This window comes from Ammospiza caudacuta, chromosome Z (genome assembly GCF_027887145.1).
Source record: "Ammospiza caudacuta isolate bAmmCau1 chromosome Z, bAmmCau1.pri, whole genome shotgun sequence".
NCBI classification, from domain to species: domain Eukaryota; kingdom Metazoa; phylum Chordata; class Aves; order Passeriformes; family Passerellidae; genus Ammospiza; species Ammospiza caudacuta.
Genome location: NC_080632.1, coordinates 87,125,829 through 87,148,980, shown reverse-complemented (window position 1 = coordinate 87,148,980; position 23,152 = coordinate 87,125,829). Strand labels below are relative to the sequence as shown.

The following is a 23,152-nucleotide window of genomic DNA, read 5'->3' as shown; positions in this document are numbered from 1 at the left end:
AATATTCCACACAGAAGATGATTTATTGTATTGTAACGGGAACCTCGCTCTGTTACTCTCTTATCCTCTTATCCTCTCTCTCTCTCTCATCCTCTTTACCACTCTCTTTACTTCTCTCAGGCCTGCTCTGAGCTGTGCGTGGCAGCTCCCAGCAGGGCCCTGCACCCAGGCCCTTTGCTTTAATAAACCCCAAATCCCAGCAGGGCCCTGCACCCAGGCCCTTTGCTTTAATAAACCCCAAATCCCAGCAGGGCCCTGCACCCAGGCCCTGTGCAATAAACCCCAAGTTCCACAACCAGAAGAAAATTTATTGTATTGTAACGGGAACCTCGCTCTCTTACTCTCTTATCCTCTTATCCTCTCTCTCTCTCTCATCCTCTTTATCACTCTCTTTACTTCTCTCAGGCCTGCTCTGAGCTGTGCCTGGCAGCTCCCAGCAGGGCCCTGCACCCAGGCCCTGTGCAATAAACCCCAAATTCCAAACGGCCCCTGCAACCAAACCCTTTGCAATAAACCCCAAATCCCAAAAGGCCCCTGCACCCAGGCCCTTTGCAATAAACCACAAGTTCCAAAAGGCCTCGGCAGCCCAGCCCAGCCGTGGTACCTGTCCCAGTTGGACATCTGGCTCTGGTTGGCCTCCATGAGCAGGATGTCATCGATCTCGTCCTCGATGCGGAACGGGTGCTGCGACACCGGCTCATCCTCGGGGCAGGAGTAGGGGCTCATGTAGGGGTGCTGCAGGCCCATCTCGGCCGTCAGCCGGTCCATGGGGTTAAATGTCAGAATTTTCTCCAGAAAATCAATGGCTGTGAGGCAGAGACACACAAGCTCACCATTCCTCAAAAGCAAAAACAGTTCTCTTGCCAGGACGAGCCTCGCAGAGCCCCCTGGCAAATCCCCGTGGACCCAAACCAGGCACTTCTGTCCTTGCTGGGGTGCCCTGCCCCTCACAGAGCTGTGAGCTTGCAGGGGAGCCACCCTGCAGCCCCCAGGTGTCGCCTCCTGTCACCTCCTGCAGCATGGCCAGGGAATGACTGCGAGAGCACCCTCAGAGCTGTGCAGGGGTCACACACACAGAGCTACAGCCCCAGATCTCAGCACAGAGCTGAGCTAACATCCCAGCCCAGCACAGAGCTGATATCCCAGCACAGAGCTGAGATCCCAGCCCAGAGCTGAGATCCCAGCACAGCCCAGAGCTGAGATCCCAGCACAGAGCTGAGATACCACCCCAGAAAGGCCATTGGAAGGTGCTGGGATCTGACTCCACACCCTCAGATACACTCGACAAGCACACTGTGTTTCAGACAGCTGATTTCACCTCTTAGGCCCCACTGGAGTGGATTAGATTTACTGCAACTTTTAAAAGCCTTTGGTGTGACCGATGCCATGAAATTATTTTACCCATTAATGTTTGAAGAATTCTGAGTGGCTAAAATAAGTTTAGGAAGACTGTGCTGCATGAACTCTTTCTGTGATGAATTTTAAGTGCAATTAAACCTGAACGTAGAGGGCTGGCTATGATTGATTTGGTGATTCCACTTACTGAGGTTATGTGAAAAGGTAAAATCCTGCCACTGAAGTTGTTGCTTATCCAGTTGATCCTTTCATGGGAAAGTCCCTTTGTGTTCAGGCAACAAAAATAGGAATAATGCCTTTCTTCAGATACAGCTTCGTACTGAAACTTCCAGGAACATCCCACTGAAGGTGCAATTGTGTGAATGGGACGGTTTCTGTAGAGGCAGAACCCCTGAGCAGGAAGGACAGCCACACGTATTGCCCCAGAGCTCAAACATTAACCAATTTCTGGCTGTCTCCCATGAGATTACCTCATGGCTCAGACTAATTAAGCAGGAAGGAGTCAATTGCTCTGTAAGGTCACAAAAACCCATTATGGGTTATATATTGTGATGCACCACGGGTCAGAGAGGCAGGGAAATGACAGTGAATAATGTGAGGGGCAGGGCTGACCTTTCCTGCTGCAGCCACAGCAGGGAATAAATCTGCTGCTGCTCGCTGGAGGCTGACACAGCCCTGAGCCCATGGTGTCACCAAGGCCAGGCTCGGCACCTCTCACACGGAGAGTCACTCCAGAAGGTGAGATGGGCCTGCTCCTGAGCTCTTCCCAAAAGCAGGCCTGGTTTAACCCTGGTTTAACCCTTGGAAAGAGCTCAGGGGAGCACTGGTCAGCTCCTGTCTGTAATATCTATCTCAGGAGTGGGGTGTTTGTGAGGAAAGCCTGTCCTGCAGTGCTGCACAGCTGTGCTCAGGCCAGAGGCACAGTGAGGGAACAGATGGGGCTGGGAAAGAGCCTCTGGGCTGAGCCAGGCCTGGCACCTCTCACATGGAGAGTCACTCCAGGATGTGAGCTGGGCCTGCTCCTGAGCTCTTCCCAAAAGCAGGCCTGGTTTAACCCTCAGAAGGAGCTCAGGGAAGCACTGATTCATATTCCTGTCTGCAACACCTATCTCAGGAGTGGGATGTTTGTGAGAAAGAGCCTGTCCCTCGCTGTGCTGCACAGCTGCAGACTGGGAAAGAGCCTCTGGGCTGAGCCCTCGCTCACAGCTCGGGGAGACACATGGGATGTACCCCCAAAGGGCCCTGGAAGTGTGTTTCACCCTTAGGAGACACCTGTGAGCAAGCCACAGCATCACAGCCCGGGGACAGGCCACCTGAGAGGGGACAGCACTGGGGACAGCATCTGAGCTACAGCCAGGACCCCCAGGGATGTGCATCCCCTTCCCCAGAGCTCAGGCCCTGGGCCTTGCAGGGCAGCAACCCTGGCACCCCAGAAGCAGCTCTGGGGACACGGCTGGTGTAGTGTGTGGTTTTATTTGTCATGTTTACTGTTTAATTTCTGGTTCATAATCCCTCTGTATTTTTCTCCCCCTGTCTTTGGTGTGGCACAGGCTTGCTTTTTGGTAATTCAGTTTAGTTAAGTGTGGTTTCTCTGTAACCTAGTTGCTTCCTGCCAAGTTTCAAACCCCTCCCATATCCAGGCGTTAACCTCTACTGTCCCAAGCCATTCCCCTCCCTTGAAATCCTCCACTGGCTTGCACGTTGTATTCCCTGCCTTCTGTTCCACCCCCAGCTCTCCTGATTACCTTGAGACTGTAAGAATTCCCCCAGTTTACAAGCTGTTGTTTTCCCTCAGTTCAGGGCCTGGGACCCTGGGGTCGGGGAGTTTTACCATCAAATAAAGTTACCCCAGTTCCACCCCTGGCCTGTGCTGCTGCCTTTGTTTCTGTGCCGGTTTCTGTGAACCTCCCTGGTAGCTGGGATTCTGCAGAGCTCAGAAGGGGGGTCTGTCACGTCCCTGTATCACCTAGCCAGGACTAACACACACCACAACAGTTTTGGGCCACACAGCAGCCGGGGGAGCCCCGGGGGCACCGCGGTACCTTCACTGTCCACCTCGGGCAGCAGCTTGCGCAGCGGCTTCCGCACCTCCCACGTGCTGTTGATGAACATGGGCATCACCTTCAGCAGCTCCTCCTTGTCCTCCTGGTGGATCACGGGGATGGTCTCCAGGATCAGCTGCATCTGCTCCAGCTCGTGGCCCCCTGAGCAGGGAGAAGAAGGAGAGAGCAGTGAGACCAGGGGTCCCCAGGCTCCACCTCTAAAGGATTGCAGGTGTCCAACCCCAAGAGGAAAGGTGTTTTCTGACCATATTCAAGGCACCAAGTCATGGCTCTGGTGGTGGCAATGCCCATGGCTGCCCTGTGCCATTTCATGTTCTCAGTCCTTTTCCTTCAGGACATATTTATCCATAAAACCCCAAGCCCCGCTCAGGGCTGGCTGCCCGTCACTGAGAGGAGAGCAGCAGCAGAGCCAAGCAGAGCACCCCATCAGTGAGCGCCATTGCCACTCTCCACGCTCTCCTGGATGCCACCAAGAGGTGACATCCGTGGGGATTTCCAGCCTCCCGTGCAGGCAGAGGAGCCTGGCGGGAATGTGGAGCTGCGCCACTGGATTTCTGCCTGCCAGGAATGGTTAGAAAATTCATATAGTTAGGAATGGTCAGAAATGCCCCGTCCACAGAGGCAGGACCAGCACGGAGCAGCCTGGGGCAGCCAAAACAATAAGCATTTTCAGGTGTCCTAGGTTGACTACTGTCGCAGACATTTCTCCACAGAAATCCTTTCTTTCGGATTTCTGTGTCTTCGGGAGGCCAGAGGCCTCCGAAGACAAGGTAAACAATTATTATCAGCTGCTGGGGAATGCAACAGGGGCACCTATTTTGATTGGTGATTGGTTCATGTTTTATGTTTATAATTAAGGGCCAATCACCAGTGCAAGGCAGGGGACTGAGTCCTTGGCCACAGCTTTGTTGTGGATTCTTTTCTATCTCTTCCTAGCTAGCCTAGCTGCTCTGCAAACCTCTCTCTATATTCTATTAGTATAACTATAATGTATTATATCATATATTAATAAATCAAGCCTTCTGATTCAAGAAAAGAGATTCACTGTCTCTCTCTCACCAGCTGCGCCCACTCAGGTGCGGTAATATACTACATCAGGCTACCAAGCCCCTGCTGGCCCAGCTGTGGATTTCAGTGGTGAGCAGTGCCCATCCCATCCACAAGGAGAGTCAGCCCCAGGGATGGGCAGCACTGCTGATCAGCCAGCAGGGAGGGAAGGGAGGCCCCTCTCATGACTTGGGGACTGAATGCCCCGAGGCAGCCCTGTTCCTGTGGAGGTCCCTGGCATTTGCAGGGTCCCCCCTCCACAGCCCAGAGCTCCTGTAGATCAGCATGAGTTTTCCAGACTCACACCCGTGGAGCTTGCTGGAACGCAGGACACAGGGAATATTTCTCTGCCTGCTCTGTGGGGTCCTGACCCCCTGGGAAGCACTGCCTTAACCTTCGCCCATGGAGAAGGCTTCCAAGGCTTTGGATGGATTGGTGTCCAAAAGTGTGTGAAACAGACAATAGTGTAGTTTATCACAGGGTGAGAAATTTAGAGTTTTGGGGTTTTAGTATAGAGGTAGATAGGAGGCAAGATGGAGGATATTGGCTGTTGTCTGAGCTCCTTCTCCTTCTCCTTCTCCTCCTCCTCCTTATTCTTCTGCAGTGCTGGTGGCACAGGGTGATTGGGTGAGGGAAGCCTCAGTGCAGAGGTTACGTGGACAGACGAAGGATTAATGATGGTAGAAAGGTGGAAATAAAGTACGTTTTAAGAGTTTATTAGATAAAACAGCTTTAGAAGACCTTGAAACTGCACATCTTATGACCAGTTTTGCTGAACTTTCTTGCGCGCTAAGTCTGGTGCAGACGGTGTGTTGGACTTCTGATAAGATAACAATTAACAGCAACCTGAAGACCAAAAAAAATCTCTCAATCCTGGCACAGAGCTATTGAAAGGAGGTTTTCCCCCATCAGGGGGCCCCACAAGAGCAGCACACACAGCGCTGACCCCAGCACAGCCCCTTGGGGACAGTCAGTGATGTTGGCAGACTCTCTCCCATCCAGCCCAGAGCGGTGGCCATGGCCACAGCCAGGCCACATGGCACAGCTCAGTGGCACAGCAGTGACCTCAGCAGCCCCAAATGTTGCTGACAGAGCCCAGCTGGTCACCACCACCACACACAGCTGCTCAATCAGAGGCAGAGCAAGGGGAAAAGCAAAGGAGACAAAGGGAGGGACGCCCTTGCCCTGTCAGTCCTGGCAGATTAATCCACTTTCCTACACAAGGACTAATTTTAGGTCACTCAGAGATTCGCAGCGTGACTCCAGGGGAAACTGAAGATATCTAGCAGGAAATGAGCACCTTGTTAGCCAGGCTAATTCCCCAGCTGTGATCCAAATTACAGGGTGATAAAAGTCACAAAGCTTCTGTGGCTTTTCCCTCAGCGCAGCCCCAGCCGAAGATACCTGGCAGCCAAGAGACACCGTGTTCAGTCACACAAAGGAGCTGCTAATGCAGCGCTGGAAGCCTTGAATTATGGCTCCCAAGAAACCCCATTCTCTTACATTATCCTCTATTTATGGAATTCCCAGGCACCTTTTTCTGAAGGTATTAACTCCTGAAAAGGAGAACACGAATCAGGGGCAGAATAAACGCAGCAGGCTGTGGTTACCCAGGGAGAGAAGGAGGAGCTCTGCACCACGAGGAGCTCTGCACCACATCTTGAGGAGAGAGCCTTCTCCAGGGAGCACCCAAGCCCTGGCAGTGAGCCCTGATCCCACGGGAAAAGCCCCTGTGCCATCTCTGGCTCTTGGCCACAGCACAGCCCCACTGGTGAACCCCACGGAGATCTGCAAGGACAGATCTCTTTTCCTTTTTCCTCCTTTTTTTCCTCCTTTTTTTCCTTTTTTTTTTTTTCTCCTTTTTTCTCCTCTTTTCTCCTTTTTCCTCCTTTTTTCTCTTTTTTTCTCCTCTTTCCCCATTTACTGCTGCTTCCACTGCTGCTGCTTTGGGTGGAAGGGACACTGGAGGGAGCTGCAGCTGCTCAGCCAGGGACACTTTTCCCTGTTTTCTGTGCTGCTGCTGCTGCTGCAGGGGAGCTCTGCCAGGCCTGCAATCCAGGCTCCAGCTGCTGGGAATGTCCTGCTCTCCATGAGCTGTGACACAGCCAGAAAATCCCTGCGGGAGAATGGAAGCAGTGAACGACATCTAGCCCGAATCACCAATCACCTTCGCTTACCTGCCTTGCTCAAGCACCCCGGATAGACTGCCGAGTTAATTATATTGATTTATGCTAAGCACTCAATTTAAACTGCACTCTCTAGAAACCATTTACCCAGGGCAAGGCGCTGCTGCAGGATGGAGCTTCCTCTGGACCACACTGCTCTCATTTCTCTCATTTCTCATTTCTGCCCACCCAGGGCTCTGCGCAGGGCTCGCCCTGCAGGCAGTGTGAAAAGTGCATATTGTATGGCTCTATGCAGATATTTACTATGTGTATTTTGATGTATTGATTAGTAGTGCTGTATTAACATTTTAATAATATGATAAATGCAATCTCGTAGTTAAAAGGTAACTTTTTGTAGTTAAAATAAGTGGGATATATTTTTTTTAAGAAAGGAATGAGGTACTCGCAGCAGATAGCAGCCCCAGGACACCTCAGTCTTTCAGAGAAAAAGAATCTACTGCTCTCTTTTCAGCAGAAATGAACTTCTTCCTGCCTCGAAGGTGCTGTTAAGATTAAGAGGAAGAAGTTAACACTGCCCAGACAGAATCCTGTGTTTGAATGGAATTTATGCATCATGGATGAGGTGTATGAATATGCAACAGGCTGTTGTTTTAAGGGTTAATCCTTTGTTAACGGGTGGTTTTTTTTGGGCTCATGCTGCCCAGAAAAAGGTACCCGGACATCCATAACTCTTTGTCTCTATTGTCTCATATTGTCCTAATTCAAATTGTCCAAATTATTATTACTCTAATTATATTACTATTTTATAACCATTTGATTAATATTAAACTTTTAAAATTCTAAAAAGAAGTGACTGGAGTTTTTCACAGGGAGAAAGGCTGCTGCTCTGGGACGGTCTCACCCTGCGGGAACAGAGGCTGCAGCTGGCTGTTCTGAGCTCCTTCTCCCCAGCCAAGAGCAGCAGAGCTGCAGCAAAGGCAAATCCTTTTGGTGTTTGTGAGTTTTATCTGCTCTGGGGCTGGGCTTTGCTCTCCTCCAGCAGCAGATGAAGGACCCCAGGGCACCCTGTGCCAGCCCTGCCCTGGCACTGCTCTGCTGGCACAGGAGGAGGCAGGAAAAAGGGGCAGGGGGCCAGAGCCTCCCAGGACAATGACATATCCTCAAAGCCACCCAAAAGGAGCTGGCATTTTGAGCTTGGTTTTGATCCCCACCCACTAACCAAGCACCCTGGGGATTATTGAGAGATTTCATTGGGCTGGGAGGCAGAGAACAAGGGATGCACACAGCGTGTGCCCAGCCTGTGGTGTGACAAACCCCTCCTCTGGTCACCAAATCACCTCAAATCACCTCAAATGAACCACCTCTGGTCTGCACCTGCTGGGGGCTCTCAGGATCCAGCCCAGGGAGGTTCCTGTGTGGCTGCTCTGCTCGGCTCACCCAGGCAGAGGACACATCCACCCCATCCCAGGGCTACTTCTGCCCCCGCCTTACCACAAAACGAGCTTAAAGCACCCCCTTGGAGACCTCAGTGGTGCCAGGCAACGTCACTTATACCCTGGGATCCACAAAGAGCAAAAAGGAACCCAGGCTGGGGCTGAGAGAGGGGTCAAGCACAGCGTGAAGAGCCAGAAATGCTTGGGAGCTGTGCTGGGCGGCCAGGGCAGCTCAACAGGCAGCTCTTGTTTTGCTGTTTGACCTGAGGAGTGAGAGACTGCAGCACCTCCCAGCAAGATCACACAATGCCCTGCCCCTAGAACGTATCCCAAGGAAGCACCAGGAGCAGACAGGTTAAAGGCACAATTTTCACAGCTGAAACCTCTGGACTGGAAAGCTTTGGAGAAATTGAGGAAGAAAATAAGGAAGGAAAGGGAGGCAATTTAAATGATCTCCTCCTAAGGGTACTGACTGCTTATTTTTAAGCTTCCACAAAAGAATTATGGAAGCTGTGAGCAGGAGTGGGGAGGCAGCAGCAGAGCAGCTGCAGCTGAGGCTGTGGAGCTCAGTGGTGCTGAGATACCCGAGAGGGAAACCTCCTCCTGTTCCATTATTAACGGGGCTGGTTATTTATTTACACAACTCTGTGAGCAGCTGCTCACCAAACGCGTTAAACCTCATCACCCAGAGCACAGATAGGCACGAGAGACAGCCCAGGGGAGCTGTGCTGTGCTGTGCTGGGCTGTGCCGTGCCGTGCCAGGCTGTGCCGTGCCATGATGGGCTGTGCTGTGCTGTGCTGTGCTGTGCTGTGCTGTGCTGGGCTGGGCTGTGCTGTGCCGTGCCGTGCCGTGCCGTGCCAGGCTGTGCCGTGCCATGATGGGCTGTGCTGTGCTGTGCTGTGCTGTGCTGGACTGGGCTGTGCTGGGCTGTGCTGGGCTGTGCTGTGCTGGGCTGTGCTGGGCTGTGCCGTGCTGTGCTGGGCTGTGCCGTGCCATGATGGGCTGTGCTGTGCTGTGCTGGGCTGTGCTGTGCTGTGCTGTGCTGGGCTGGGCTGTGCTGGGCTGTGCTGGGCTGGGCTGTGCTGGGCTGTGCTGGGCTGTGCTGTGCTGGGCTGTGCTGGGCTGTGCTGTGCTGTGCTGTGCTGGGCTGTGCCGTGCTGTGCTGTGCTGTGCTGGGCTGTGCTGTGCTGTGCTGGGCTGGGCTGTGCTGGGCTGTGCTGTGCTGGGCTGGGCTGTGCTGTGCTGGGCTGTGCTGGGCTGTGCCGTGCTGTGCTGTGCTGTGCTGGGCTGTGCTGTGCTGTGCTGGGCTGTGCTGTGCTGTGCTGTGCTGGGCTGTGCTGGGCTGTGCTGTGCTGTGCTGTGCTGTGCTGGGCTGTGCTGTGCTGTGCTGTGCTGGGCTGGGCTGTGCTGTGCTGTGCTGGGCTGGGCTGTGCTGGGCTGTGCTGTGCTGTGCTGTGCTGGGCTGTGCTGTGCTGTGCTGGGCTGGGCTGGGCTGTGCTGTGCTGTGCTGGGCTGTGCTGGGCTGTGCTGGGCTGGGCTGGGCTGGGCTGTGCTGTGCTGTGCTGGGCTGGGCTGTGCTGGGCTGTGCTGTGCTGTGCTGTGCTGTGCTGTGCTGTGCTGTGCTGGGCTGGGCTGGGCTGTGCTGTGCTGTGCTGTGCTGTGCTGTGCTGGGCTGTGCTGGGCTGGGCTGGGCTGGGCTGTGCTGTGCTGTGCTGTGCTGGGCTGTGCTGTGCTGGGCTGTGCTGGGCTGTGCTGGGCTGTGCTGTGCTGTGCTGTGCTGTGCTGGGCTGTGCTGTGCTGTGCTGTGCTGGGCTGTGCTGTGCTGTGCTGTGCTGTGCTGTGCTGTGCTGGGCTGTGCTGTGCTGTGCTGGGCTGTGCTGTGCTGGGCTGTGCTGTGCTGTGCTGTGCTGGGCTGTGCTGTGCTGTGCTGTGCTGTGCTGTGCTGTGCTGGGCTGTGCTGTGCTGTGCTGTGCTGTGCTGGGCTGTGCTGTGCTGTGCTGTGCTGTGCTGGGCTGTGCTGGGCTGGGCTGTGCTGGGCTGTGCTGTGCTGTGCTGTGCTGTGCTGTGCTGGGCTGGGCTGTGCTGTGCTGGGCTGTGCTGGGCTGTGCTGTGCTGGGCTGGGCTGTGCTGTGCTGGGCTGTGCTGGGCTGTGCTGGGCTGTGCTGTGCTGTGCTGGGCTGTGCTGTGCTGGGCTGTGCTGCCAGGGCAGTAGCTCCTGCAGCAGGCACAGGGCAGCTGTGCCCCAGCTTGGGAATCAGCACAGCTTACCTCCCAACACAGCATTTTGGGACTCTATTAAATACATATTTTCTTCTCAATAGCATCAGAGCTCAGCTTCGAATGCTGTACTGGTAACTCCTTGCTGTGCCTGTGTTGTCTTCTCTTCTTGCACATCACTTTTACAGTGGCAATTCGTGCTTACAGGTAAATCCTAAAAATGGGTGGTGGCATTCATGTCCTCCCTCAAAGGAAAGAAACAGCTTGGAGACAGCAATCACGATCCAAATCCACGGCATGGAGCACAAACCTCCTGGGACAGGGCACCAGCATCTCCCCTCCTCGCACAGGGGAATTCCCTCGGCCGGGCTAGAATGCCTGGGAATGGGTAGCAAGGAAAGGGGAAGGAGAACAGGGAATCAATGTGAGACAGAAACCTACCAGCGAAGAGCATCCTCCCGGTCAGCATCTCGGCCAGGATGCAGCCGGCTGCCCACATGTCGATGGCTTTGGTGTAGTTGTTGGGAGACAGCAGGAGGCGCGGGGAGCGGTACCACTTGGTCACCAGGCCTTCGGAGAGGTACCCCTGGAACGGCAGGGACGGGGATCAGGACAGGGATCAGGACAGGAACAGAGCTCCTCCAGCCTGGGCAGGGACAGGGAGCAGGACAGGGATCAGGACAGGAACAGAGCTCCTCCAGTGTGAGCAGGGACAGGGATCAGGACAGGGATCAGGACAGGAACAGAGCTCCTTCAGCCTGGGCAGGGACAGGGATCAGGACAGGGATCAGGACAGGAACAGAGCTCCTCCAGTGTGAGCAGGGACAGGGATCAGGACAGGGATCAGGACAGGGAACAGAGCTCCTCCAGCCTGGGCAGGGACAGGGAGCAGGACAGGGATCAGGACAGGAACAGAGCTCCTCCAGCCTGGGCAGGGACAGGGAGCAGGACAGGGATCAGGACAGGAACAGAGCTCCTCCAGTGTGAACAGGGACAGGGCTCAGGACGGGAACAGGCAGCAGAGAGAGGGCTCAGGACAGGAACAGGCAGCAGAGAGAGGGCTCAGGACAGGAACAGGCAGCAGAGCTCCTCCAGCCTGAGCAAAAAGGGCTCAGGACAGGGAATGGGCAGCAGAGCTCCTCCAGTGTGAGCAAGAACAGGGCTCAGGACAGGAACAGGCAGCAGAGCTCCTCTGCCTGTCCTGGTCCCTTCCCGCTGCAGCCCCACCTCAGGCAATCCTGTCCCCATGCCCTCCTGCTGCTGTGGCTGGCTGGAGCTGCCTGCCCCTCGGCAAACAGGGATCTGGGTCACACCAGGGGGGACAGAGGCACCCCAGGGCTCTGCCAGGGAGGGCACTCGCTGTTTGTCACTGTTTGTCACCATGGTACTGCAGCACCGCCTGCCAAGGACAGATGGCCCTGGCAGCACAGACCTGCGGATCACACCTGCCCGAGTCACTCCGGGTCACCGCTGGAGGGCTTGGATGTATCCCGCAAATCCCAGTCCCCCTTCACGAGAGACCTTGCCCAGGAGAACACAAGGGCCAGGGAGGATTGCTGGCACGGCGTGGAAGGAAAGCGTCCCGCACCAGCGGCTGTGTGCTTGCGGAGCAGAGCTGCCAAGGGCTCTCAGCCAAGGCTCCTAAAACAGGATCCCATGGGAAACGTGGGAATGCCCTTCTGGGAACACCTAGCTGAGGCAGGGATGGGAAACCCTGCTCTTCCTGCCTGAGCCTGCCTGAGCCTTGGCCAACAAATCACCTGTGTCCCTTGTCACAGGCTGCTGGGGGCTGGCATGGCCAGGGCAGCTCCTCGCCCCATCCCAGTGAGGATGATGAGGGGCAGCTCCTCAGCCCTTCCCACTGCGCTCACACTGAGGATGAAGAGGGGCAGCTCCTCACCCCTTCCCACTGTGCTGGCAGTGAGGATGAAGAGGGGCAGCTCCTCACCCCATCCCACTGTGCTCACACTGAGGATGATGAGGGACAGCTCCTCACCCCATCCCACTGTGCTCACACTGAGGATGAAGAGTGGCAGCTCCTCACCCCATCCCACTGTGCTTGCACTGAGGATGATGAAGGGCAGCTCCTCACCCCATCCCACTGTGCTGGCAGTGAGGATGAAGAGTGGCAGCTCCTCAGCCCTTCCCACTGTGCTGGCAGTGAGGATGATGAGGGGCAGCTCCTCAGCCCTTCCCACTGTGCTGGCAGTGAGGATGATGAGGGGCAGCTCCTCACCCCATCCCACTGTGCTCACACTGAGGATGATGAGGGACAGCTCCTCACCCCATCCCACTGTGCTCACACTGAGGATGATGAGGGACAGCTCCTCACCCCATCCCACTGTGCTCACACTGAGGATGAAGAGTGGCAGCTCCTCACCCCATCCCACTGTGCTTGCACTGAGGATGATGAAGGGCAGCTCCTCACCCCATCCCACTGTGCTGGCAGTGAGGATGAAGAGTGGCAGCTCCTCAGCCCATCCCACTGTGCTCACACTGAGGATGATGAGGGACAGCTCCTCACTCCAGTGCCACCGAGGATGATGAGGGGCAGCTCCTCACCCCATCCCACTGTGCTCACACTGAGGATGAAGAGTGGCAGCTCCTCACCCCATCCCACTGTGCTCACACTGAGGATGAAGAGTGGCAGCTCCTCACCCCATCCCACTGTGCTCGCACTGAGGATGATGAAGGGCAGCTCCTCACCCCAGCCCCACTCTGTCACACTGAGGATGTCATTTGGGATGCTTTACCTGGTTCCACAGAAGTTCTCAGCATCATCTGTGGGACAAAGGCCATCACCTCCCTGAAGCAGGGCCCACCAGCAGATTTGTCACCAGAGCCAGGTGCTCACGGCCCTGCTGTGTCCCAGCAGCCTGGGAATGACCCTGGCACCCTCCAGGGACCCCTCACTGCCACACAGGCTGGGCATGGATGGTTATTGCACCGGAATAACGTTGGAATATTCATAAGCAGACCTTTCTATATTAAATATAACGCATTAACAGAAGGAGTTAGATGGAAATGCAGCAGGAGCAGCAAAATAAAATTAAATTATAAAGCCGAATTGCATTTAAATGCCACAAAGCATTTGGAGAACGTAAAAATGCAATGACAGTGTGAACACAGTTCACATAAAAGCGTATTTGAGAGCTCCATCCCTGCTGATTCAGTTCCAGAGATCATTTTCAGCTGCACTGTAGCTGGAGTTGTGCTGTGCAGCATCTCCTGGGATGCTGTAGGATGCATCTCTCCCCCAAACATGAGAGCAGTGCACACCACAAACACCACGAGGCTGATCACTGATCACACTCCTCCTCTTCCCCCAGCGCAGGGTTTGTGCCAGCTCCCAAATGTGCGAGTCACCAAGCTTTTAATCATGAAGGGCTTGCTCTTAAAAGAACGTTTTAATTTTGGCCTCCTCACGGTAAGTTGTAACGGAGACTGATTAGCTGAGAAGTTTCCTTTAATGCTGTTGCATTTCTGCTAATGCTGCTCAATCAGAACCAGCACAAAAGCCCGCAGGCATTATCCCATCAAACCAACACTTCTCAGCTACTGCAATTATTCCCAGCAATGGAGACCATGGTGTTTACTGGAGAATCCCAGGAAAATGAGCTCTGAGGGTAGCGATCCAGGGCAGTTCTTATCTGGAGCCATCTCCTCCCTCTCCTGGGGAAGGAGTGCCACCCTCCTGGTGGATGTGACACTGCTCATGAGTTTCTCCTCCCTGACAGCAAGGAGGATCCGAGTTCTCGGGGGTGTCTGCACCATGCAGGACGCATGAGCAATACCCTGCAAATATCTCAAAGTCACAACAACCCAAACATTTTCCTCCCCTCACATCTTGGAGAAAATTCCCTGCAAAGCTCGCCAGATGGACACATCTGTGACCTTCCTGCTGCCATGTGAGGCTCCTGGTGGTGGTGGTTCATCCTCACCGTGCTCCCCGCTCCTGCTGCCCTCACCCCAGGTGTGACTGCCATATCCCTGATCCATCTGCTGGGAAACCTTGGATGGCCCCAGCACGCCCAGGAAGGACCCACAGAGAGGAGGAACCTGCAGCTGCTCTGCGTCCCCCACTCATGGTCCTTGGAGCTAAAAGCCCCAGCACTGAGGTTTCCACCTCATGGATCCCACCATGGAGGTCCCCATCTCATGCACCCCATCAATGAAGCCCCCACCTCATGGACCCCACCAATGAGGTCCCCTCCTTGTCGACCCCCAGCATTGAGGTCCCCACCTCACAGACTCCACCACTGAGGTCCTCACCTTGTGGACCCCACAATGGAGGTCCTCACCATGTGCACCCCACCACTGATGCCCCCACCACTGAGTTCCCCACCTGATGGACCCCACCATGGAGGTATGCACCTCACGGACCCCACCATGGAGGTCTCCACCTGATGGACCCCAGCACTGCCCCCTGGGGCATTCCACACCAGGCTCTGCGTTATCCCTCCCCTTCCTCGGGGTGGGGAACACAGGGAGGAGCAATTGGAGGTTTGGGAATCGAGACTTTTCTGACCTGGCTTGAGGTCCTGACGTGGGCAGCACAGCCTCGAGCAGCTGATACAGCCCCAGCACGTTCCCCTGGCTAAACCTGGGCTAGATCCCTCGGTATTTCAGAGAATACCAAGCTCCTGTCCGGCTGCCTGGAGGAAGGCACTGCCATGCCGTGGACTAAGAGGCGCTATCATCTCTGAATGATGGATGGATGGATGGATGGATGGATGGATGGATGGATGGATGATGGATGGATGATGGATGGATGTATGTATGTATAGATGGAGGGATGGATGGATGATGGATGGATGGAGGGATGGATGGATGAAGGGATGGATGGATGGATGGATGGATGATGGACGGATGGATGGATGGATGGATGATGGATGGATGGATGTATAGATGGAGGGATGGATGGATGGATGGATGGATGGATGATGGATGGATGGATGGATGATGGATGGATGGATGGATGGATGATGGATGGATGGATGGATGATGGATGGATGGAGGGATGGATGGATGAAGGGATGGATGGATGGATGGATGATGGACGGATGGATGGATGGATGGATGATGGATGGATGGATGGATGGATGGATGGATGATGGATGGATGGAGGGATGGATGGATGAAGGGATGGATGGATGGATGGATGATGGATGGATGGATGGATGGATGGATGATGGATGGATGGATGGATGGATGGATGATGGATGGATGGATGGATGGATGGATGGATGGATGATGGATGGATGGATGGATGGATGGATGAAGGGATGGATGGATGGATGGATGATGGACGGATGGATGGATGGATGGATGGATGGATGGATGGATGGAGAAATGGCACGGCAGCTCTGGGATCCAGGACCATGAAGTCACTGCCATGGGACCTGAGCAGGGACTCAGCCGCGGCCTGAGGGGCCAGGCTGGGGAGCCCAGGCTGTGCTGAGGCTCCAGCACAAGGATTTCAGTGTTTATGCAGATTCAACCTGACAGAAAGACCGAGAGCCGAAGCATATTAATTAGTTCTAATTAAGATGGAACATACATCTTTGTGACAATATTCTGTGGATTCAGCACTGAAGAATCTCTTTAAGAAAAAAGATAATGGAGTTAATTGATAAATGGAAGGAGTTTCAAGCCTAAGCCCTTCCATGCTATATTTTGGTTTTTTCCTTGCGATTTTCAAGTATCTTTTTCCCGCTTCTCCTCGTCCCCCTGCGTGTGTGGCAACAGCTCAGGCAATCGATAAAGGTGATGAATTCACTACAGGTAGGATAAGCATCAAGTGGTCTCTAACAGCGCAGCAAGGGAACTGGAAAGCAAAGGGAAATGGATGTTTTCTCAAATTCTTTACACAACACATATTTTAAACACCAGAAGGAGAAACAATTCTGGGCAGGTGCGGCTGCACCCAGTGTGGCCCTGGGGACAGCACACTGAACCTGCCCTCCAGGGCACAGCAGGGCAGCACATAGGAGGCACAGAACTGCTGGTGATGCACAACAACCTCCATCCAACCTGGGGCTCCACAGCCACCTTCATCCAACCCCGGTGATCCACAGCCACCTCCATCCAACCCCGGGGCTCCACAACCACCTCCATCCACCCCTGGGGCTCCACAACCACCTCCATCCACCGCTGGGGCTCCACAGCCACCTCCATCCACCCCTGGGGCTCCACAACCACCTCCATCCAGCCCTGGGGCTCCACAACCACCTCCATCCACCCCTGGTGCTCCACAACCGCCTCCATCCAACCCCAGGGCTCCACAACCACCTCCATCCAACCCCGGGGCTCCACAACCACCTCCATCCAGCCCCGGGGCTCCACAACCACCTCCATCCACCGCCGGGGCTCCACAACCACCTCCATCCAGCCCCGGGGCTCCACAGCCACCTCCATCCACCCCTGCTCCTCCACAGCCACCTCCATCCACCCCTGGGGCTCCACAACCACCTCCATCCACCCCTGGGGCTCCACAACCACCTCCATCCACCGCCGGGGCTCCACAGCCACCTCCATCCACCCCTGGGGCTCCACAACCACCTCCATCCAGCCCTGGGGCTCCACAACCACCTCCATCCACCCCTGGTGCTCCACAACCACCTCCATCCAACCCCAGGGCTCCACAACCACCTCCATCCAGCCCCGGGACTCCACCCAGAGCTGAAGGAATCCAGGAACCGTGGGAGTTCAGGATTCACCTGCTGCAAACCGAGCAGCCCCCACGCCACAGCCCAGGGATTCTACAGGTGCGTTCCACACCAGAATCCGCCTTCCTGCAGCCAGAAATCTGCAGAGGTGCAGACCAGGTGCTCTCAAGCTGGAGATCCATCAAGATCCAAGCACAGCCTGTGCCTCCAGCCACAAACACAGTGGGGATTTCTGCTGCTGCACCCGTGGGAGCCGGATCAGCTCCTGGCGCAGATGGGGGGCTCAAGATAGCAACAAGCCCAAGCTTTTGGAATAATCCAGGAGCAGCAGCAAGCGTCTGCCTGCTCACAGCAGGGTTTTTAACCTCATTTTATAAAATGCAGGTCGGGCAGCTCTAGGAGGGGCTGTGGGAGATGCTGGGTTTGTGGGAATGGTGCTCCACAGGAGAACAGCACATGGGCTGTGGTTCGTGCCACAGCAAGGTGACAGCTCTGGTTTTGGGAGGGCAGAAGGCGTTCATCCAGGATCATGGGGCTCATCACAGGCAAGGGCAGGACAAACGAGCTGGGGTCACAGCAGGGAGGTCAGGAGGGTGGCTGCACAGGCTGGACACGGAGGGTGCTCCTGGCCACAGGTGCACACAGCCCCACAGCCTCAGCTCCTCTGAACTCCTCCCCACCACCCGAATTGGGAATTCTGTCTTTCCACTGGAGGGACTGGAAGCTATTATGCTTGTGCTGAATGGCAAGTACGGAACTAAAGGAGGACTTCAAAGCTTTGAGGATGGTCTGTGAAGTATTTCCCACAGTAACTCCCCCAAAAGGGCTGACACGCCTCCATGGGGTGGAGTTTCTGCTAGTTAATGGTGTAATGAATGCTGCCGACAGGCAGAGGGAGAGCAGGTCCTTTGGGAGCACCGTGCTGACGTCCCCAGGTGCTTTTGGGCACTCAGAAGGGACAATCTCTCTTGCACAACACAGGGAGGGTGAGGATTGTTTTGGTCCATGGCCGTGTCACCCAGGGATGACAAGTCTCTGTGTCCCTGTCAGCAGGAATGTTCTGTCCGTCCCAAACAGGACCAACCCAGTGCTGGGGATCCAACTCCCCATGCGGGATGCACTGCTGGGGATGAGCCTGCCCTACAAAACATTGATTATTTTACACTCCTGACCTCCACTAGGTGTTCGTGCCAATATTTAATGTGTGACTCTGCTGTGTCCCTGCTATGCCACGAACCGAGGGAGCTCAGGAGAGGAGAGCAGAGCAAGAGCATCTCCCTGTACAGCTCTGCCCTGCCAGACCAGGAACAGAGGGATCTGAGCTATCCTGGAGAGCCCAGGGAGATTATCCAGGCAGGAATGGTGGGGATGGATGGATGGATGGATGGATGGATGGATGGATGATGGATGGATGGATGGATGGATGGATGGATGATGGATGGATGGATGGATGGATGGATGGATGGATGGATGGATGATGGATGGATGGATTGATGGATGGATGATGGATGGATAGATAGAGGGATGGATGGATGGATGGATGGATGGATGATGGATGGATGGATGGATGGATGGATGAATGATGGGTGGATGGATGGATGGATGGATGGATGGATGGATGGATGGATGGATGGGAGATGGGCAGCAGTCCCAGGAGCCTCTGCAGATGCACAGGCTGGGACAGACGGAGTTTCAGACACAGAGATGCTACTGTCCCCATACTGCTCTTTACACGAAGAAAGGTACAAGCAGCAAAAACAGACAAATGGTGGGAGAGACAGAGCCAAAGCTGCTCTGCTTCACATCTGGGGAGGGCAGCCCCTCAGTGTGCCTCAGGGCATCCCCCAGGGCTGGGGAGCTCTCCCCTTCCACCACGTTATTCCAGCTCAGCATCCCCAGGGCTGGGGAGCTCTCCCAATCATCTATTCCCAGCTCATCATCCCCAGGGCTGGGGAGCTCTCCCAATCATCTATTCCCAGCTCAGCATCCCCAGGGCTGGGGAGCTCTCCCAATCATCTATTCCCAGCTCATCATCCCCAGGGCTGGGGAGCTCTCCCAATCATCTATTCCCAGCTCAGCATCCCCAGCGCTGGGGAGCTCTCCCAATCATCTATTCCCAGCTCAGCATCCCCAGCGCTGGGGAGCTCTCCCAATCATCTATTCCCAGCTCAGCATCCCCAGGGCTGGGGAGCTCTCCCAACCATGTTATCCCAGCTCAGCATCCCCCAGCGCTGGGGAGCTCTCCCCTTCCACCACGTTATCCCAATTCAGCATTTCCCAGGGCTGGGGAGCTCTCCCAACCATGTATTCCCAATTCAGCATCCCCCAGCGCTGGGGAGCTCTCCCCTTCCCACCATGTTATCCCAGCTCAGCATCCTCCAGGACTGGGGAGCTCTTCCCTTCCACCACATTATCCCAACTCAGCATCCCTGGGGTTGGGGAGCTCTCCCCACCACATTATCCCAATCCAGCATCCCCAGGGCTGGGGAGCTCTCCCTTTCCCACCACGTTATCCCAACTCAATGTTTGGCTGAGCAAAGTCACATAAACAAGACATCCTGCCAGGCAAGGGCTCTTTGTCAGGTGGTATGTGTATTCCAGGCTGTGTTTAAAATTCTGCTCACAATCCAGCGTGGTTCATATTTGCCATTTTAACACTCAGCAGGGCAGTTTGGGGTTTGAGAAACGTCAGGTCAGAAGAGATGTGACCTTTGCGACAAATAAGACCACAACCTGCAATTGTTTGTGTTAGCAGAGCCCTGCCATTAGTGTAAGCGTATTCCAGACACACAAAACATGCTAAGAGGAAAAAAATCCATGTGCTCAAGACAACAAGGAGCTCTCAGGAAAGGCTCTCAGGAAACCATGAGGACAGAGCTGGTTTAGAGAGAGGTTTGGATCTGCTGGGTCTTTGGGGTGGTTAACTGCCCAGAGGGTGCAGATTGCCCTCAGGCAGGGCTGTGAGGGTCCCTGCTTTGCTCAGGCCGATGCCTTGGGGTGCCTGCCTGGAACAGAGGCTAGGCAAGACTGAGAGAATAAAGTGGGGGTTTATTAAAGGCCCTCATGGCTACACCTTGGGCAGCCAAAGCCTCCCAGAGGCCTCACCCAAGGTGGATGAGGGTGACATCATGGTTTTTCACACAATTATAAGTGTTGTCTATTTACATATCAGGGGTTAATCCCACAATTACAGCTTCAGGTAATGAAGTCACACACCCCCAGTTTGCTCCCCTCCCCCAGTTTACTTTTGTTTGTACTTTTCAGGCCCTGAGCCTGTAGGGCATCCTTGGATCTCAGGGCAGAGGGATTGTTCTGCCTGCCCAAAATGTGAAGCCAGCACCTAACACTGTATGGAGTTTAGAGCAATGCACTAAAGCAGTATAGGATTTGAAAAATATAAAAGATAAAATCCTGGGGCATCGGGGGGCCCCGGGGTGGAGGCCCCAGAGCCTCAGACTCGGGATGCTCCACTGCTCTGCCTCCTGCTGCTGCCTCCTGCCAGAGCACGGAGCTCATCAATCTGAGGAAACCTCGTAGGAGAGAGGAGCTTGAAAGAGAAGCAGTGAAGGAATTGATTTCTCTGAGCCATTTCTGAAGTGCTGGACATCAAAGGCAGGGCTGACCCACACCCCATCCTGCTGCAGCCCGGCCTCTGTGGGCCCTGGCACACCCAGCCCTGCCACTGCAGGGATCCCCAAGAGCTGACATTATTGCTGCTCCCTGAGCAGCATCCAGCTTGCTCTGCACACTCAGATGGGCTTCTTTGCACTGAGGCTCCAGCCTCCCACCCGTGAGGAACTGGAGATGCAGTGGCATCTGGCAGAGTTAAACACCAACACGGAGCTGCAGTCCCTGACAGCTCCTTCCACTGCACTGTCTGCTATTGAGGCAACAGGGAATTGCTTAGAAATAACAATAATTCTGCAGCAGACACAAACAGATGACTCCTACCCTGATCCCACAGTCCTTGACAGCACGATGTTCCTTAAATCAGAGACTTCCTGTGTTCATGTAGCCTGCCTCCTTTGCAGGAGTTTTCTCTGGGAGTTACCTGACTTTAAACAAACAAATCACACGTTTGAAGAGCCAGGAGCCTCTTCCTGAGCTGGGCCATAAATAATGAGTGAGGAAGGGAGCACAGAAAGGGCAGGCAGAATGAGAGGGACTCTGTGCTTGCTTCCTGCAGCCTCATTCCTTCTCCCCAGGCTGTTTCTCCCCACAGCCCAGACTGATATCCAGAATAAATCAGCTCAGGATCACGGGATTGTCTTTTTGCCATTCTCTGCTGCCTCCCCTTCCACACCTCCCATCCCAGAGCGACGGGCAGGAGCCCACTGGGAACTGCAAAGTGCATTTAAACCTGTTAAATCTGCTGTACAACAACAGATCCATGGGGCCCACAGACACATCCAGCCCTAGAAAACAGATTCTGTCTCATCTCACCACACCACACAGTGGCTTTAACCAGAATCCAGCTGCAGACCACACCGTGGTTTTGTGTTCTCCCAGGCTGATGGAGGCTCCTCCACGTTCCTGCACTGCTCAGGAGCTCCAGCCTGGAGGGCAACCTGCCCTTCACATCTGCAGCTCTGTTCAGGATCCACTGGCACCAGGGCTGTGTGTCACAGAGCCTTCTCACCCCTTATCCCTCCCTCCCTCCCTTGCACACTGTCAGCACTGCCCCGGCCGCTCATGTTATTGTTCCTCCCTGATACACTGAGTGCCAAACAGCAGAGAACTCCGCGTGTCATTTGGATCCAGACCTCAGATAAAGGGTTTGGCTGAGCCTCAAAGACCCACTGCTCTCCTTCTATGTTAAACGAATGTAATTCAAAGGAAATTGGGTTTTTGAGAAGCTGGTTGGCACTGAAGCGAGGACAGAGCCCAGCAGAGTGGGGGTGGACGTGCCAGGTCCCCTCTCCATGTGCTCCCACCAGCTTGTGCTTTTCAGCAGCAGCAGAGCAAGAAACACAGAGCTTAGTCACTTGGGTAAAGCAAGCAAACACACGCCTCCCCACAGTCCACTGCTGAGACAGAGCAAAGTACCTGAGCTTGTGTTTGATACACACAGTATAATGCAATGCAAGGCAGCTGAGGGCACCCAAACCCTTCCTGTGCCCTCTTCGCAGAGCCCTGGGCACTCTGGCAGAGCTCAGCACATGGTCTGTGTTCAGAAAACACAGAATGCCAGGCTGGACAGGTCTCTGAGCAACCCCTTCCAGTGGAAGGTGTCCCTGCTCATTGCTGGGGGTTGGACTGAATGAGTTTTAAAAGTCCCTTCCCACCCAAACTGTGACTCCCTGGACATGTGTCATGGCTCAGGGCAGAGTGGCCAGCAGCAGTGATCACCCAGCAGGCCTCACAGCTGCCCAAGGAGGCTCCAGGACCAGTTCCCGTGGAGGATCCAGCACAGCCCAGCCATGTCACGGCACAGGTGCTGCCCCCTGCACTGGCCAGCCCTGCGCTGCCCACCTTGTGCGAGTAGTGCTGATCCACGATCCTGGCCAGGCCGAAGTCGCCGATCTTCAGCACCAGGTCCTCGGTGCTGATGAAGATGTTGGCCGGCTTGAGGTCGCGGTGCAGCACGTTGGCCGAGTGGATGTACTTGAGCCCGCGCAGCAGCTGGTACATGAAGAGCTTGGCGTGCTCCTCGGCCAGCTTGCCCTGCTCCAGCAGCCGCGCCAGGTCCGTCTCCATGTACTCCTGCACGATGTACACCACGTTGAACTTGAAGAAGTCGCCGCGCAGGCGGGCGCCCTTGGGGCCCAGCACCTCGTAGACCTTGACGATGTTGTCGTGCTCGAGGCGGCGGATGATCTTGATCTCACGGAAGGCGTGCTTCACGCTGCGCGCGTCGCCCAGCGTCAGCTTCTTGACGGCCACCTTGCGGCAGCTGCGGCTGTCCAGCGCCGACAGCACGAGCCCGTTGGCCCCGAAGCCCAGCGGGCGGAAGTTGACGAAGCGGCAGCCCAGGTCGTAGCCGTACATGCTGGCCAGGCAGTCGCACTTCTCGGCCATCGCGCTCCTCCCGCTCCTCTGCCCCTGTCACTGGAAAAGCCGGGAATGCCCCAGGGGCTCCGGGTTGGAAACGCGGCTATGGGAGACCAGGCGCCTCATGGTTACCCGCTGGAGACTGGGGAGGGGCTCGCTCTGAGCCCGGTGCTTCAGCACGACACAGGGTGGAAATAAACCTGAGGACACAGAGAGAGAGAGAGAGAGAGAGAGAGAGAGAGAGAATGAA

At 55.1% G+C, this 23,152-nt stretch overlaps 1 protein-coding gene across 1 annotated transcript in view; it reads right to left on the bottom strand.

Moving 5' to 3' along the window:
* MAPK4 (mitogen-activated protein kinase 4) overlaps positions 1 to 23,152 on the bottom strand; it is a 57,380-nt gene that overhangs the window by 4,094 nt on the left and 30,134 nt on the right. Inside the window, exons 2-5 of the mRNA XM_058824093.1 lie at positions 22,384 to 23,102; positions 10,685 to 10,829; positions 3,399 to 3,560; positions 605 to 806 (exon numbers count right to left, since the gene is read on the bottom strand). Of these exons, the coding sequence (XP_058680076.1) occupies positions 605 to 806; positions 3,399 to 3,560; positions 10,685 to 10,829; positions 22,384 to 22,929 (1,055 nt within the window). The 5' untranslated portion in view covers positions 22,930 to 23,102. The remainder of the gene's footprint in view (positions 1 to 604; positions 807 to 3,398; positions 3,561 to 10,684; positions 10,830 to 22,383; positions 23,103 to 23,152) is intronic.